Here is an 18,512-nt window from a genome sequence, read left to right on the forward strand (position 1 = left end):
AACCATTGGTAAGTATGGGAAAATTGTTGTTTGCTCCAGGAAAATTCATTTTTTGACCGAAACGAAGAGTTATTATCCCTTTAAGCAATGTTAACCAATATTAGCATGTCTTTGAATTCTTGAATCCTTTGCATAAAAACCCATTCACTTCTTGAATTTAGCCATTTTGTGTGATAAATTTTAGTGAAATGTATTTATTTTTCCATTTTTTTGCCAGAGTTTATTATTTCAGACAGATAAATGTACTTTTTAAATCAGTTGATAAACATTTTATTTTCAGACCATATGAGAGCGTGATTCCAGTAGAAGACAGTATAGTCCATGAGGTGTCCTATGTTCTGAGAGAATGGAGGCACATATGGCAGAGACACTTTGTGGTAAGGGATGAGAAAATGTTTTTCATGGTTGCAGAAGTTTTTCTTTTTCCAGTAGAGATGAAAAAGTAGAAAATGCTTGAAAATAAGATTATCTATGAAAATTCAGTGTTTGTTCTACAATTGGTGTTAGAAAGCCATATCATTTCATTTTGTACCAAGATTCTGTCCAGCTTTTCTTTTTAAATTTTATTTCTGTAGCCAAACAAAAACTGGACCAAGCACACTCTACAACAATGCCTGGTGAAGATTTTTGCCTGGGAAAATAAACAGTGGGCTTATTAGTCCAAATATAGAATGTTTTACTAGCTCTTATTTATTTCTTCAGTCATATAAGATGTCCATCAAGAGTAATTCTGAAGTGGCAGATAGCAAAGAAATATTCAGAAACAGCAAAAAAAAAAAAAAAAAAAAAAAAAAAAAAAAAAAAAAAAAAAAAAAAAGGCCACTTTACTGACTTGCTCTTACAAGTGAATTAGAATGGGCATGGGATTTTCCAGACTTTTGACCAAATTCAGACTCTTCTACTATGGTTCAGTGGAAATAGTGCAGTAATCTGCTTTCAAAATATTTCAGATACATTTCCCAAGGCAATCTCATGCCTGATGTGTGTAGCTCTTCTAGTTAGATATTTCCATTTGAACTTCTTTGTCACCACCAATTTATGTCTACGTTTTTTCTTGTCTGCCATGACCATAGGTCCACTGATATGGCAGTTTAGTTCTGCAGATTTATTTCAATTTTGCAGCATTTTTTCACTACTTAAACACCTTAAGTAGGATTTCTATTTGCTAAATGAAGCACAAGCATTGTCATTACACTTCATTTAATGATAAAAATCGTACATACATACTTAAATGAGTATCTTGGTGCTTTTGCAAAATTTTCTAAATTTTGATCAATTTTGGTGTGCCTGTAGGTTTTAATTTTAAACTTAAAATTTCGGTGCTTGCATTTTTAGTAAATCTTTAAAAGGGTTTTCAATCAACAGCTTGCATTGACAGCTAATTATTGCCTCCAATATTTCAATGTCTCTCAGAGCGTCCTTATCAAGTTATGAGGCTATCTAGGTGAATAACCTCTATCCAGGAGAAATGCCAATAAAAATAACTCTATTCTAACAAAGCTGATGAAATTATTCTCTGATTTAAAATGGATCTACTCTCATCTCTACATCATGACATCATATTTCTCTGTACCCCTACAGGAGCGGAAGAAACAGGTCTTCGACACATTCAAGAAGGTGATGCTGGACCTGATGGACTGGAGGCGGCAGTTGATGTCGGACTCCCTGACACAGGACCAGGCTAGAGAACTGAAACAGAAGATCACAGCCAAGATAGACTGGGGGAATGGGTGAGATGGCCTTGTCCCTTGTTTTTTACTTTTAAGTAATTCTTTTAGTTGTCTTAGGGAAAAGTTCCCATCAAGAAAAACTTCTTTCACAGAATACTTGAAGGCTCCATGCTGTATTTCTCTCTCTCTGTGTGTGTGTGTGTGTGTGTGTGTGTGTGTGTGTGTGTGTGTGTGTGTGTGTGTGTGTGTGTGTGTGTGTGTGTGTGTGTGTGTGTGTGTGTAATACTATATTTATAATATATTTTGATGCTGTTTCCAGACGTCTTGGTCTGGACCTGGTCCCCAGGGTCAACAGTGAACAGGTGGACACAGAGAACATCAGTGTGGTGGAGCTGTTCAGGCTGCATGTACAGAGTGCTGAGGCCTCACATAGTGCTTCTGTAAGTACTACCTCTCTCTCTCTCTCTCTCTCTCTCTCTCTCTCTCTCTCTCTCTCTCTCTCTCTCTCTCTCTCTCTCTCTCTCTCTCTCTCAGAGTAGAATATTATCTTAAATTTGGAAGAATGCTTTCAAACACATATACACACTATCAGGTCCTATAGGTCCATGATTCTTAGAAACAAAACATTCTCTATGACATGAATGTGTATCACTGATAAATAACTTCATCTAATATTACCTTTGATTGCTATGAATTAATTCAGCTTATTTTGCTTTCTCTACCAGGCACGTGGCTCCATACGTCGCACACTGTCCAAGAAAATCCTGACATATCACCTGTACCTAAACTTCCGCACTCTAGCCTGCAATGTAGGTGAAGACACAGAGGTCTATTTCTCTCTCTACGATACCAAAGAAGAAAGATTCATCAGGTAATTACATAGAGTGCCAACTGACATTTCAGTGCTTAGGTGCTGGATTATTCTCATTCCAAACTTTTTGGTTGTTTTTTTTCTGCATTGAGACCTTTTTCATGACTTTATATTTCTCTGAAATAATGAGCTATTTGGAAATATTTTTTGAAAACTATGAAATAAATAAACAGAAGTGATTTTGGCAGCAAGATCAAATGTTGCATTTAGGTCAGTGATGACACTATTAAGCCCAGTTTGTTTTTATGAAGGAAAATCTTGCTACACTTAATTTCAGATATTTTCCATATATGTTTTTAAAGAATTTATTTTAATTATTATTATTGTTTCAGTGAGAGGTTTCTGTCCAGACTGACAAAGAATGGATTACCGCTGAACCAAGACAGGATACAGAACAACTGTGCCCTCTTTACAGTAAGTCTGGAACATGACAATAATAGCCAAGTATTTTACACATCTGCAGTAAATTTAATATGATATGTTGGTTTGCTTTCTAGATTAAGTTCCATTTGCATTCTCATAAGCAGTCATAACATCTATTGGTATATGTATCTCTTTCTCGGTAAATGATACCAATAGTTCTGACTAATACCAGTATATAAATAACCTAAACCAATATATAAATGATCTCAGTCAGTAGTTATTGAAATGCATTTGCAGACATGGTTTACTTTGACTGGTGCAACAAATTGTTGTTTATAATTCCAGGACTTGGGCAATGAAGACCTGGTGAAAGATTTGTGGCTGGTGGTCCAGATCTTCAGAAGAGGTATGGCAATTAGACAGACAAATTTAGCACTGAAATATATGTACTATTTTAATTTTTTCTGACTTACTGCAGTATTGTCTGTCAATAGACTAATACTATGACACTGGTGACATTAAATCATGGTATAGCATAGTCTATAAAAGAAAGTAAAAAAAAAAGTAAGAAAGTAAAAAAACAAACATACATTATCAGTGTTGAGTATGACAGAAGATGGTGTTCAATATTGAATTGATCTAAAGACTAATTTTAGCACTCCTATTATCACGTTTATCACTGATATTATCACTTTTATCACTGATATTATCACTTTTATCACAGGTCGGATATTACTGAGCGAGTCGTCCAAGAAAAGCCAGCAGCACCAGTTCAGGCGGCCGTATGGTGTGGCTGGTAGGTCGTCTAACTTTGTGTCTGTTTCCAAAAACTTTGCTAAGTAGCTTTGTTCAGTTGTAAGCTGGACGTGAAGGAAAGTTAAAATTATAAAAGTAAAGTAAAGTTATGAAGCTCTGAATCTTTGTCCAGCTGGTTAATATACTGGAGTAGAGCACACTGGTATGCAGATGTATCTGTAAATTGGCAAAGGAGAAATCAGTTTCTCAAGTTTTTAAACATCTTTATTTTCAAGTATTTTTATAAAAAATTTATCATGCAACGAAAGGTGGCAAATCACCAAAGCACTATGCCCTCACCTTAAGATAATGACAAGTTTCTCAATTGTCAGTTTAGAGACTGATCCTTCTCTTTTTGTAAAATATTTAAATGCTAACCATTTCTGATAAGAACTTAAGATCTTCACTGAAAATCGCTGCTGTATTTATTTCAGTGCTCCACTTACGCGAGATGATGACGGCAGACATGTCTGACGAGAATGAGAGAGAGTACAGCACCAGGGTGCAGACGTAAGTTAGAACACAGAGTTAGAGTATGGACAAACAACATGACATACCATTCTAGAAATATACTTGCTATAGAACAAGGAAATTGATGTTGATTGCTATGGTAAATTTAACACAAAAAGTAGATGAAACAAATCAGAAAAAATTTTATTTTAAAAAGTGTGTAAGCAACCTTTACAGATAAACGTCCATGTGCTGCAATTTAGGTAACAAATTGATACTTGTTTTCTGAAATACTACTACTACTACTAATAATATATAACAGTCTAAGTTGTGTATTTGGTAAGATAACTTAGAGTTTATGACCCTGTGAATACAGCTATAGCATCTCAGCCACAAGGATACCCCAGTTATAAAGTATTCTATACACTCTCTGTACATTTGTGAGTTTTGCTGTCTAGTTTGTGCTTCCCTTCCAGATGTACAGACACCCCTGGTGACAAGGACTTCCCCATGATGCATGAGGACATGATTAGAAAACACAAGACAAACCCAGGCTATGTGAACACTTGTAAGTGGATTTTTAAGTTGTACTCAAATAATTCAGTGGATTTTTAAGTTGTTCTAAGATAATTCGGTGGATTTTTAAGTTGTACTAAGACAATGAAATAAATTTTTAAGTTGTAAAATTTTTCATTTGTTAAAACAACTGCTTTGTCTGTACAAAATGTAAGAAATGTTCCAATTATAAAACAATAATTTGTTCTCTATTATCTCTTTAACATTTATGTGTAGCTATCCTTTTAATGATGTTCAATTACCTGGTAAACTTTTGTAATGTAAAATACTGTTAGGTTTTGATTTTGAAGCAAGAAGAAAAATTAAATGAAAATCATTCAACTTTCCAATTCCAGCATTAACTGTGTCATTACGCAAGTTTCATGGCACTTTGGATGAAGTACGGCACCGGCATCCGTTGCTGGTTGGGAAGAGTATCGCAATCACCAGGAAGATTGGCTTCTCTGATGTCATCATGCCTGGTAAGGTCATTGGGGCGGTTAAGGTCATGTAAGGTCAGCATGTTATTATGATCGGTGAAGGTCGTGGGGTCAAGGCCATATATGCTCTAGTTAAGCCAATATCTTATTTATTGAGAATTAGACATTTGTTTACAACTATGATGTATAGATGATGAAGTGAAACTCCTTTTTATCAAGAGGGCAAAGTATAGTTTTGGAAACAATTGGAAAATACTTTTTATTCAACTTATTCACAGTGATTACCCTATTGAAAGCTGATAAATATTCTGTGCTGTCCTGCTTTTCAGGTGAGGTGCGGAACGACTTCTACTTCAGTATCCACAGAGGCGACTTTGAGAAGGGAAAGAAGACGGCGCAGAAAAATGTGGAAGCGAGGGTGGTTGTTTTAGATGACAAAGGAAATGAGATGAAGGTGGGGATTCTGTGTGTATTTGAACATATATGATACATGATTTGTCATTTTTAATTATTTTATTTTATTTTATTTATTTATCTTTTTTTTTTTGTAAAATTTAGCATATAAGTTGTATCTCTGTTGGATTAATATAGTCATTATTATGAGACGTTGAATAAACTGCTAATTATCACGCTGAATCCAATCTTTGAACTGACCTCTTCATTTGGATAGATGGCACCACCTTCACCCTGACACTCATTCATGTTTTTTTTTTTAGATTTAGATTATTTAAGATTATTCTCTTTGCAAGAATTCTACTATTCTGTAATAAATTTCAACAAAAAGTTGACATTAAGTCTAAAACTATTTGATTCGTGTTTAAAAACATCTTTATTTTCATCTTCATGACTCAATCGTAAACCTGCCTCCATTTTCCAGGAGTGTCTCAGTGCAGGATCAGGTGAACTGAATGGTGACGAGTACAAGTTGTTTATCATGTACCATCACAACAAGACAGTGTGGAATGAAACAGTCAAGGTAGGAACTGACCAAAGGTCATCTTGACCAGCATTTCATTTGTTGCTGCTTGCTACATTGTAACATATAGTAAGGTTTTATGTAGCTATGTAATTTTTTTTGCAATATATTCATGATAGAGATGTCAATATAATTGTTATAGATTTACTGCATGTAAAGAATGTTCTACCACTTATTGATTATATTTATTTTATTTTGAATGCCATTTCTCTCTCAATGTTTATTTTATTTTTGATGACTTTTTGTGATAGCATATCCCTCCTTATTGGTCTTTTTGCAGAAAAAAATCACAAGTTTGCGAAAATGGCTATTAATTGTACATAATAAATAATGGCAAGAGTCATGTTTTTAACTTAAATGTGTTGAAATTAATTTTAATTCCAAACAGTTTGTCCAGTAAAGTTCTTTTGAGTTTATCTAGGGAATCTTTCCAAATGACTACTTTTCATAATCTAATACAATTTTTTCTTTTTTTATTTCAGATCTGCCTTCCAATTGACCAATTCCCACTATGCCATGTAAGATTTGAGTTCAGACATTGTTCAAGTAAGTTCAGGTTTATTTCATATACCTTGCCATATTTTTCCTCAATTCATATTTGTTGTTGATACTAGTTGTATTTAACTGTACTTAATTTGACATTTGCATTGGGGTTTTATTGTATGATGTTTATAAAAGACTTCTGAATGGAAACCTTTCAAACAGCTGGAATAATTTTTGTTGAACATATTATGAGCTCAGGATTAAAATCATATTTTTATATCCTGTATATCCTTTCAGCACAAAAACCAAAGCACCTGTTTTCATTTGGCTTCATACGCCTCCATGATGGAGTGACAATCAGAGACGGGAAACATGAACTCATTCTATACAAGGTGATACACGGGATGAAAATAAAACTTAAAATTATTTTATAACTTTCAGAAGAAATGTTCTTTATTTTATAAATCTCTGTCATTTTTTTATTATGTTATTTATAATGTAAAAGATATGTCTCACAAACATGGGAGATAGTGTGTCTGACTTCTCTATCATTTTCTTATTTCAGTGTGAGGACTATGTGAAGTTGAAGAACGTGTCCCACTATCTAAGCCTGCCGTCAACCACTGAAGATGTCACTCACACAAACAGCAATAAATATTTCACCAAAGACACAGAGGACGCCACTATCTACACCACGCTTTGTTCAACTAAACATACGCAAAATGGTAAGAACTATGTCAGAACTGCAATATTGCCATCCTGATCTCCGAGGCAGGGGATTGGCAGATGCCAAGGCAAATGTTTCTTTACTTGGTTTCAAACATCTGGTTGCCAAAGGGGCCCTCTATCCAGAAATTGTGAACATTTATGTAGATGTGTTTAAGATAAATGAAATTTATCTGTAGGCCTGCACAGGGGCGGACTTAGGCCGTCTTCTGGGTCTTCCGGAAGACGGTCAGATTTTTAAGTTTACATTGAGGGGTATCTAATTTTTTCTGTCGGAAGACGGTCAAAAATGGTGGATGGATCAACAAAGATAATTTGGAAGACTGTCAGAAAATGTCTCTGGATCTGCCCCTGCTGCATGTATTCAAACTGCCACTGACTGCAGGAAAATAAAGTGACATATTACAACAGTTAGACCTGTGGAATAACACATTCAGCATAGTCCAACTGCACTGGGGCTTTAAATTTTGAGGACACCGTCATCGTTCAATATAACAGCCTTTCCTCCTTTCTATTCCAGTTGATATCCTGGGAATTCTGAAGTGGAGGGACCCCAAGGAAAACCTGCTGCAGAACTTACAAAAGCTGTTACGCATAGATGGGGAGGAGATTGTAAAGGTGGGCATGTACAATAAGAGAAATTTTTCCGCCTGACTCTGATCCATTTTATTTGGCCATACTCAAGACAGATAGCTATTTTAGGGTTTATTTTATTTTAACCAACATCATTTAAATTCACTGTCTGTACCTAAAACTCTTCAGCTGCTGACCACTGAGACTACAAACTTCAGAGTCATGATTTACTTGTCAGTAGTCTATAGATAAAAAATTAGATCCAAGGTGATCTAAATAGTGACCTTGAAATTCTTTTTTCCTTGTACAACACCAGATTTGCTTGCCTCTGATGGGTGACTAACTTCACGGGTCATCAGTTCTTCGAGACCTTATATTTGCTGCTGGTTCATTAGTTTTAGTACATTTTTTGACACAGACATTTGTGTCACATATTATGAATAAACTGTTAATATTTTCATTTTAACCATATCTGGTTACATATCATTTCTTTTCCAGTTCCTCCAAGATATTCTAGATGCATTATTTTCCATGTTGTCAGAGATGAGTGAGAACCAGCCTGAGCTGCAGGTGGTTTTTAAAGCACTGGTGAGTAAGCTGGAAATTTTCAGTACAATATTGTCTTTTACAAACAAAATTGAGTGGTGATACTTTTTGAAATCACACAAAACTCTCCCAGCAGGCAAACGACATTGATTCTACATTGATTCAACGTTGATCCACCAAAATTAACGTTGATTCAACGGTGAATCAATGTCATTTGTCTGCTGGGTCTGGTTTTAATCATATTTAGATGGTCATTTAGTATGAAGCTGTGTTGATGTCTTAACTTTCATTTTACACTTTCACAAGTCAGTATATTCAACATAGAGCCCAAAATTGGACAAAGTTGATTTGTAGACCGTTTTCACACTTTTTAGGTCAAGATATTCAACATGCTGGAGACAACCAAATATGAACATTTTAAAATTGTCATCGACACTTACATCACAGACCATTTCTCTGCTCCACTGGTTTACAAGTAGGTGGTCCTGGTTTATTATAAGATTTAGGTGGTGTGAATTTGTACAGTTGGCTTGTATAAGTAGAATTTAGACATTGGACAGCTACTAGGTTTAATGGCTGGTTATTTTTGTAGTGTAAATATTAGACTAGTATGTTTACGTCCCTGCTTACTATCAGTACAAATCTGGCATGCACATTGACAAATTTTGCTTGCTAAGTTAAGAATGTTTGATTTTTTTTAGATTTACTTAGTTCAAGGATCAATTTTCATTTCATATTCATTCTTTTGGATCTTTGAATTCAAGTTTTTTAGTTCAAGTTATAAAATGTATCAAAAATAATGACTATAAAATGAAAATTTTGAGTTTTGAGGTTAAGTTTTGAATCTGTTGCCCCCACTTCCAGGGATCTCTTGCGCTGTCTGCAGGGAAGGATTGACGCCATCACAGCCACTGTGGTTGACAAACAGAAAAACCTGCAGAATGTTTTCAAGGTAATCCTATTGATATTTTCAAATTTTTTTAGAAGACCTTTCAGGATGTCCATCAGATCCAAAGCAAAGCAATAGTTCAGTCTAGCACTAATAAGATGATATATATATATATATCAGTAATAAGTATATTTACTAGTGTTTTCTAATCTGTAATTTCAGGTCCTGGAATACATCTTCAAATTCATTGTGCAGTCAAAAATACTATTCACCAGGTTAGTGGTAGAGTTGTCTTTTTGTGAAAGAAATTTGAAAATTCCATGATTGACTATATTAATACTCATAATTTGATCTAAATTCTTTTGTTATAAATCATATAAATCATATAAATCATATTGAAAAATGTATTCTTTGTGTTGGTAATTCCCTTAAAGATACTGTTATTTCAAATCATATTTAAGTATTTTTATGTCTTTTTAGGCATTCAGGTGGCCCTGCAGCTGAAGAGGAATTTAAATCTTTACTTACCGCTGTGATGAAGTCTATGGGGACAGCTCTACATTATAACAAGGAGGCCACAATTCATACCCAGGTGATACACATTTAACTTTGGCAGCCTTTTACAGAAATGTGTCTGGTTTGACTGATGCGTTTCCACATTTTTCCAACCATTTGCAAAGAATTGTTTGACAAAAGACTTTAAAATCTTTGACAATCTAGAACTGATGAGTACCTTAGACCCAATTCCCATAGACACCAGCGGTTAAAGTAGATAAGTCTAACTCTGCTGTGACTCTTGCTGAATATAATCAGCTTAACTGAATGACATCCAGTGTACATGTATAATCACCAGCTTTTCTGTATTCTGTTTATCACCAGGATGAGGCTTGTTAACCTGGGCCCCGTATCTCGAAAGCATCGTGTATTGCAAATCGTTATATCAAATAGAGGCTACAATGTATTACATGGGACAAGTATGGGCGAGTTATGGAATCGAGACGCTAGCGCACGTGCGCAACATAGCAAACCTTTCGATATACGGAGCCCTGTTAAACTGATTGCAGTCAGCTAGAGTCATTGCAGAGTTGAATTGATCTACCTAGAGCCATGATGTCTGTGGGAGTGGAGCCTTATATACATGTTATAGTAGCTTTAACAAAATGGTGTTTCTTGGAATGAAAAGTACCATTCAGATCTCTTAAATTACTTATTGATTTCCATGTTTCATCTCTAGTGTGTTTTGCTGCGATCGTTCAGTGGCATCTACAATGAACTTTTGCGTGTAGTTTCCAAAATGGAGCTTAGCAGCATGATCTGTACCCTGATAGCCAGGATACCCCGCGACGTCCACTACCAGCTGGCGCACGTCAAACTCTTGTGTCTGCGAGACACTGTTGGCTCGGTTCTCTTTCAAGATCCAGGTTGGTAAATCAGGCTTGTCTTGATGAAGTGACATCTTTACTTGTAAGGTCAGTTCTCTTTTGATCCAGGTAGGCAAAATGGCTTGTCTTGATAAGGTGACATCTATTTCTTTGGTTAGATTTTTTTTAGTTTTTTCATCACTGTACAGTCTGTGTAGCAATCCCTGGTTGTCATAATTATGTTGTATATTCACCAAAAAATCTCAACAATTTTCTTGATACTTGAAATTGATACTTGATGCTTTTAAAATAAAACAGTATAAGAAGTGTATTTCATTTATTTTATCACATGGTAGAGTCCAGACACACCCTGATGCCAATGTGCCTTGGTCAGCTGAAGTACTACATGATTGAAAAACAAGAACTCAAGGAGTCCACCGCCATCTTGGGAGACATTCTCGATGCCCTCTATGCAAATGTACAGGTACAAGAAGGAGCAGAAACATGAGTGTCCAAAGTCATTTTAACTTAAATGAATCTTTAAGAATATTCCAAATTTGATATTTTTTTAAAATAATTTCTGGAGATATTGATTTAAAGTCTGTCTGATTTTTAACCCTACTGGAAGAAACAGAATTATAAAATTAAATCAGCATATGTAACTTTTAGAAATGTTTCATGTTTTTTATCATATCAAGATAAAGAACTTTTTATACCATATTAAAACTTCAGTTGATGTTTACTTATTTTAAATCTTGCAATATGTTAGTCATGAGATGCAGTTGTCATAAAGGATATCTACAAGATCTATAAATCATTTTATTTACTCTATTGTTGACACAGTCCAAGACGTCTCATGCAGACATAGAACACGTAGTGACCGGCATGTTGCCAGTGGTGTTACAGACCGTCACAGCTGCAGACAGGAGAAGTGAAGTTGCGGTAAGGTTTAATCTGTTTGGGGCGATATCATAAAGATATTTTAGTATGACAAGTTGATAAATGTAGAGTAGATAGCTCTGTATTTGATATTATTCTGTCAGTGTGTTTTGACTTATTACTTTTTTGTATTTAATTGGATATTTCTGTGTATGGTTGGGTTAAAGGAAAGTGGACTCCAGATGATAAACAATAGGCATGTTAAAGTCAAAGGACAAAATGAAACTTTATTTATTTTTCAGAATCTGTTACTTTTCTGAAGTAATTTTCTTTTTACATATAAATGAGTCACTATATATCTGTCTCCAGTGCAATTAGCATATTATGCCTAATTAGTTTGTATATTTCTCTAACAAGTCATTCTCTCCCTGACATTTTGTTTGACTCTTTCAACATTAAAGCCTGACACGGGACTGCGGAGAGCACGTTACTCGCCCTATGTGATAAACCGCCTGGAGGAGGTAGTCCTTGGTGTTTTACTGGTGTGACCCAGCACCTTTCATCCAGCAGCTTTCACTTCTATTTTGCTCTGTAACCTGATGGTTTTTATTCTCTCAATTAAGCTCCTGACACTGTAGTGCAGAAGCTTTGACATTATCTATCCGTCCGTCTGTCCATTGATGGGTGTTAAAAACTTGTCAATTTGAAAAAAGTGTGAGCTGAGCTGTGAGCTGTCTGTCTGTCCATTAAAGAGTTTCAAAACCTTATTTACCTGAAAAAAAGCTAAGACTTTGCATTAGGAAATTGGAAGACCCTTGGATGAGTTTCCAAGTGGGTCGCCATGACCTTCTTTTCTAAGGCAAAAAGGGTCCTCCTGTAAACTTGGGGGGGGGGGGAGGAATACAACTTTAAATATGATGTAAGCTAGAATCATCCTCATTTGGGAAACATCTTTCCTAATTAGAAAGGATTGCCTTTTAGACAACTAACCTTCTTACACTCAATAATATGATGTAACTTGATGGGAGCTCCTGGCCCTTTGGGTCAACTTTTTGATGTTGTACCATTTTCCAAAGCACTCTGTCTAAATACATGTGTGGATTCCTCAAAGCTTTGTCCTCTTTGTCACTGTTCATTGACCGTCAGTGCAAGTTATATGAACATTGTGATTGTCTACCCATATCTTACTGCTCGTTTATCCTTATTTTCCAATGTCAGACCTGTGAACCTCGATGATGTTTAGGCCCTTTTCACTTTCAGCGAGCAGGTCTTTTAGATGTTTTTCAAAATGTATTGGTACAGTTGTATCAGTAAAGTATACCACTCTATGTGAGAAAGACCTTCAAGTTAAAGTTGGTTTCCGATGAAAAATTCTTGTCTGTGTTGAAACTTACCATTTTGAATGGAGACAATACTTGGGTGTTTAAAAACATAAAAATTGTATGAAACTTTTCTTTCGTCTTTTACAATGTCTCCGTCTCTCCCAGTGTTCCTGATATGTCCTACCACTTTTCTTCACGCTGCTTTAAGTGAACATTTTGCCTGCATGAAACAAACCAAACCAAAGTAATTGCACAAACTGGGTTTACTCATTTGACCTTATCATCTTCTGGATATTATTGCACACATTCCCTAATACTGTGTCAACTCGGGCTTTTGATGTGATATATCTACAGGAGTGTTCTAGTATGTGCTTAGACTGTATGAGTATCATTATATCTCATAACTTTCAGATGCCAAATGTTTTCCAGCATCATTTAATTTACAAGGTAATTTACATTTATGCTGGCTTATGGTGCAGTTTACAATTGATCAGCTTGCAGGGTTATATTAACAGAGACTGCACTGCTTGATTTGGAGCAAAAAGGCCAACTTATTATCAGCAGTGCTAAATACAGCAATGTTAGGGGTAACTTGTTCATGGCGTTAAGTTACGTATTCACAAATTGTTCATTGTTACCTAAAATAGCAAATTATGGAAAATATTCTACAAGTGATATTATTAAAAATAATCTTTAAATGTATTTTTTCTGATATGATATAAACTCATTTTCAGATCTTTGATAAATATTTGAATTTCAAAATTTAAATTTTATGAGAGAATGTTTTAAGATATTAGATAAGATTACTTTTTGTTGGAATTTATAAAAGTAATTATTGCATGCAGAACACTGGTGGGTAAGTTATTAAGGCCCTCTTCTAAATTGGACTACATGTTTCCTGTTTGCTTTAAACAAATGAATACAAAACAAATGGACTTTGAATGATAAAAAGATGCTGATTGATTTTACAGCTGATTTTTGCCACCAAGATAAATTGTGCCTGCTGTAAACTTGACCTTCATCTCTTTGTTGTATCAGTGAATTGTTCCATAAGTTTGTTTCTTCTGCTGATTAAGTTGAAGTTAAAAGTGAATGTAATGGCAAAGATTGCCATCCTCCACGTATGATCTAGAAATAAACAAGTTACCTGTTCAAACATCATTTCATCTCAGTTTAAATATTATATTTGAATAGTGCAATTTTGCTATTTTTTGAAAATATTTTGATTGACAAGGAAGTTTTTAACTTATATTACATGTGGTGGTTATATCTAAGGCAACCATTGGATTCTACCTCATACCAAATAAGACTTTAAAACTTCATCTTTACTCTGCAACACAAGTGAAACAGTATTTGTAGATGTAAAGTTGAAATTAGCCTTAAATCTTTGCTAATTTTGTATTTGTTCTCCAAGAAATAATTAAGAAGATAGTTCCTGTCTATTCCAGGGTCAACTGGTCGCCTGTCTGATAGGCATGCTGAAGCTTATGGACGAGACACACTATAAGTCAGTATTAGATGCCTACGTGGATGGTCCCAGACTTAAGGTAGGAGGAAAACACAGACATAAGTAGTATGAAATTTATTTAAAAATGTTATTTAATGTCATAGGCAAGATCAGCGTCTTGATGCATTGATAGATGATGGGTCATTCCAGAAAATAGTTGTTCTCCGGGTTACATCAGTGAGGTACACATTTAATGAAGTGTTTACTACTTATTTATCTTGTCCAATGTACAGGGCTTCCTCCTGAAGGTACTAACGGTGTTCCAAGAACTAGTGGGTAAAGATGTCTTCCCATCTGACTGGATTGTCATGAGGATGGTCACCAACAAGTGAGTGGAAAGAGCAGGAATTTTAGTGAATTATAAATGTTATATTATATTCATGATATATCAATGGAATGAGAAGAAATATAGGTCAGTAAACGTCTTTACTAATATTTTCCCTGTTTCATCCAGAATCAGTTTTCTTTCCCATTATGACAATAATTAAAAACAAACAAGATATGGAAATTGTATCTAATGTAGCAATATATATTTTCTGGATGTATATATCTGTTTTGCTCAGATTAAAAACTTTCTCATATTGTCATTCAGTTCATACCTCCAAAATTTATTATTGATTATTTCCACTGTTTTCAGTGTCATTCTGACTGCCATCCAGTTCTTCTCCCAGGCCCTAAACGACCATTTCCTTCACGGGGACAGCTTTGACTCACAGGTACTCCACTGTTTAGATTATATGATTAAATTGACGCTTAGAATGAATCAGATCACAGTGGACTCTTGCTGAATGTCGTCAAGTTTACAGCCTAACATGCCTCCCCTGGGAATTGAATAGAATACAGAAAAACTGGTGATAAAACAAGTCTTTCGCAAACAAGGAGTTAGTGCATATAGCTCTATTCTGAACCCTTAATATTTTTCTTGAAAATGCTAGAAGTAGAATGTAACCCGCCAAATCGTGGCTTATTATGATGCATTCTTTGTGGACAAATTTAAAAACTGTAAGATGATCAAGGTAAGTTAATTTTTGAGACAAAGCACCGAAACACAGCAATCTCCCTATTCTTTTCATTTTTAATTGAAATATATTTTAAAAAATACAAAAAGCCTAGACACAAAAAAAACAAACCTGAACCATGCCACAGCTAAAAAGAGTATCTACGTAAATGATTTAGTGAAACAGACTTGAATGTGATCACATTGTATGTTATTTATGTTTCAGCTGTGGACGGAGTGTTTCAAACTCGCCGTCGCCTTCCTGACGCAGCCTAGTCTGCAGTTGGAGACGTTCTCCGAGGCCAAGAGAGCTAAAATACGGGAAAGGTAAGAGCTGTATGATGCATTGTTGGTCATTTTGTTTTCATTGCTGATTAATAATCATTGATAATCAAGCTGTATTGTGTACTATATTGTTCAACTGCAATACTAACCTTGTCTGTAATTTTCATATATGACCAAGCTGAAAGTAATAATTACAACATTCCACCATCAATGGGTGGTACTTAACTACCTATTAAAAATATACATGTACCTATAGCTGTACTGCTGTTATTTCTAAGATTTTCACAGTCATATATGCTGCATGAAAAAGTTTTTACATTCAGCATTAAACCCAGTCACTATTTCTTTGATAACATTTGTGCAGATATCTTATCATTGTAATGTTCTATTTCTCCTCTCTCTTCAGGTATGGAGAGACAGACATGAGGGTGGTGATGGGGTTCCTTATACTGTCCATGTGGCAGAACCTAGGTAAGTACATGAGTTTTATTTATTTTTATAGATATTCACAGTCTATACTATACACTCCTCAGACCATATTGCCTCAGGCAGCTGCTAGCCCCACTCAAAGAATCACCTGTTTGAAATCTGCAGATTATGGGATCAGTTACTGTTAAATTCACCACTTGTCAAATCAGATTATTCTAGTAACTTAGTAAAATCTAATGTTTTTAGTAGTCTAAAGACAAATCTACAAGCTAGTTGTCTTTGAATATTGGCTAACTTTGAAGACTGCTAAAACCGATCACATATTTTTTCTATTTTAACCAGGAGAGCACAAGATCCACTTCATCCCCAGCATGGTGGGTCCTTTCCTGGAGGTAACGCTGGTGCCGGAGACGGAGCTGAGGAAGGCCACACTTCCCATCTTCTTTGATATGATGGAGTGTGAACAGAGACATCGGGGGAACTTTAAACAGGTAACTTGAAACTTTCGGGGGGTGCTTTAAATTGGTAACTTGAAACATAGGAGGAACTTTACGCACTCAGGTAACTTAACATAGTGAGAGCTTTAAACAGATAACTCAAAACAAATAAGAGAAAACAAAGTATGGCACTTCAAAGAAAAAATGAATATTTTGTTAATTTTTTCCAGGTTGAGAGTGAGTTGATAGACAAGCTTGACATCTTGATCAGTGAAAACAAAGGAGACGATGAATACAGGGAGCTCTTCAATGCTGTGTAAGTGGAGGCAGGGAAATGGTGCAGCACTGGTTTTCATTGGGTCATTCAGCTGCATATTTCTCTTCTCTTTAAACATCTTTTACCTTCCAAAAGCTGTCAATTTCTTTTCCTTCATATTGTGTTTAGAAGATATAAGACCAGATGAAATTATTATATAGGATATTGGATGGGGTTTTATGGAGGAGAAAAATACCCAGGAATGACCCTGTCTATACTTACACGATAATATGTTAGACCAGTACTAGTAGGACTATGATATGCCAATTAGTACATTTGTGATAATAATCTGAAGTTTTTCGAAATGTGACAGTTTTATTGAAAAGTTGCAGCTCTGTTTCCTTACTTTTTGTCATGAAGTAAGTGTGTTCTCTTGTGCTGAACATGTATGTTTTACTGTTATAATGCAAACAGGGAGTATTTAAGTTCAGCGTAAGTTGTATAATGTCAAATAATTATGTTTAACTGCTTTCCAGCAGTACATTTACACCCTTTGTTTACTTAGCCATGTGATTCATCATTGAGAAGTTTAAGAATTTGTTTTTATTAATGTTGTTTCATAAATATATCTTTATGTGCTTTAATTGTATTTCAGTTAGTTTTGATATTTTTGTTGCTGGTTATTTCATATATTTACATGTGAAAAATGATGGCATGTTTTAGTTGTCAGTGTTTTGGTAATCTTACTATGAATTTCTCGTAGGAAATACAGTAACTTCAGTATTTGTTAAAATGTGTATTTCCGAAAAAAGAGAATGATAATTTTATTGTGATTAGTCAGTATGCATATAATAGAACAGTAGGAAATGCACATAGTATACACAGTGTAATGTGAATTATTTATTTTCTTTCTATGTGAACGAATAGCTTGTAAACCATGTGGACCCTAGAGTGAGGTTGTCATGGTGTTGCCATGGTTTTTCCTTGGTGGTGTCATGGTGATGTCATAGTGTAGCTTGGTGTTGTTTGAGTTTGTTGCATGTGCGATATGTTTATTTACTGTAATATACTGAAATTTCAAGCACCACCTACACAATTGATTTCAATTTATATACTTTCCAGTTTTAAGAGTTGATTTTTGTCAATATATAACCTGTATGATTTTCTGTATATATTAACCAGATATCTTTTGAATAACCGAATATCTGTAATGTTGAAAATATCAAACTGACTGTATATGCTCAGAAGAGTATAGGTGAACAAGTGTCTAATCATTTCTTCAGAAATATTTCAGAAGCACATTTTGCACCCCCAAACAATATTCATACCTGTTGATAATTCACAGGATAATTTTTTTTTTTGAAGATATGTGTAAAAAGGCTCTTATATACAAATATGAGCAATAAAATTTACACCACACATAACTTTAACAGTACCATGAAGATTTATTGCATGCAGTACAATTATTTGGAACACTTGATTTTGAAGAACAGCCAACTTTTAAGTTGTAACTAATTACCCACAATATAATTATCAAATTTCTGTACAATTTCAGGCTTTTGGACAAAGTTCAAGCTTCTGAGACCTCCTGGAAGGAGAATGGCACCATTTTCATCAACTCTGTTACCAGGTTACTGGAGAGGCTTCTGGACTACAGGTACAGTACAATAGGGGGCAGTATGAACCAAGACAGTATTCTGTT

General features: G+C 35.0%; 1 protein-coding gene across 1 annotated transcript in view; it reads left to right on the forward strand.

Moving 5' to 3' along the window:
- Positions 1 to 18,512, forward strand: part of LOC106179252 (dedicator of cytokinesis protein 3) — a 44,752-nt gene that overhangs the window by 15,691 nt on the left and 10,549 nt on the right. Inside the window, exons 5-37 of the mRNA XM_087016071.1 lie at positions 281 to 377; positions 1,582 to 1,730; positions 1,990 to 2,110; positions 2,396 to 2,541; positions 2,874 to 2,955; positions 3,250 to 3,310; positions 3,629 to 3,700; positions 4,134 to 4,209; positions 4,626 to 4,717; positions 5,061 to 5,186; positions 5,474 to 5,598; positions 6,022 to 6,120; positions 6,603 to 6,666; positions 6,901 to 6,995; positions 7,169 to 7,328; positions 7,850 to 7,947; positions 8,401 to 8,490; positions 8,823 to 8,923; positions 9,313 to 9,400; positions 9,560 to 9,612; positions 9,818 to 9,929; positions 10,572 to 10,758; positions 11,055 to 11,182; positions 11,542 to 11,640; positions 12,039 to 12,098; positions 14,348 to 14,446; positions 14,640 to 14,734; positions 15,044 to 15,122; positions 15,630 to 15,730; positions 16,095 to 16,159; positions 16,460 to 16,608; positions 16,785 to 16,870; positions 18,366 to 18,467. Coding sequence (XP_086872197.1) covers positions 281 to 377; positions 1,582 to 1,730; positions 1,990 to 2,110; positions 2,396 to 2,541; positions 2,874 to 2,955; positions 3,250 to 3,310; positions 3,629 to 3,700; positions 4,134 to 4,209; positions 4,626 to 4,717; positions 5,061 to 5,186; positions 5,474 to 5,598; positions 6,022 to 6,120; positions 6,603 to 6,666; positions 6,901 to 6,995; positions 7,169 to 7,328; positions 7,850 to 7,947; positions 8,401 to 8,490; positions 8,823 to 8,923; positions 9,313 to 9,400; positions 9,560 to 9,612; positions 9,818 to 9,929; positions 10,572 to 10,758; positions 11,055 to 11,182; positions 11,542 to 11,640; positions 12,039 to 12,098; positions 14,348 to 14,446; positions 14,640 to 14,734; positions 15,044 to 15,122; positions 15,630 to 15,730; positions 16,095 to 16,159; positions 16,460 to 16,608; positions 16,785 to 16,870; positions 18,366 to 18,467 — 3,357 coding nt within the window. The remainder of the gene's footprint in view (positions 1 to 280; positions 378 to 1,581; positions 1,731 to 1,989; positions 2,111 to 2,395; positions 2,542 to 2,873; positions 2,956 to 3,249; positions 3,311 to 3,628; positions 3,701 to 4,133; positions 4,210 to 4,625; positions 4,718 to 5,060; positions 5,187 to 5,473; positions 5,599 to 6,021; positions 6,121 to 6,602; positions 6,667 to 6,900; positions 6,996 to 7,168; positions 7,329 to 7,849; positions 7,948 to 8,400; positions 8,491 to 8,822; positions 8,924 to 9,312; positions 9,401 to 9,559; positions 9,613 to 9,817; positions 9,930 to 10,571; positions 10,759 to 11,054; positions 11,183 to 11,541; positions 11,641 to 12,038; positions 12,099 to 14,347; positions 14,447 to 14,639; positions 14,735 to 15,043; positions 15,123 to 15,629; positions 15,731 to 16,094; positions 16,160 to 16,459; positions 16,609 to 16,784; positions 16,871 to 18,365; positions 18,468 to 18,512) is intronic.

This window comes from Lingula anatina, chromosome 6, assembly GCF_051362555.1.
Source record: "Lingula anatina isolate TDL-2025a chromosome 6, LinAna3.0, whole genome shotgun sequence".
Taxonomy (NCBI): domain Eukaryota; kingdom Metazoa; phylum Brachiopoda; class Lingulata; order Lingulida; family Lingulidae; genus Lingula; species Lingula anatina.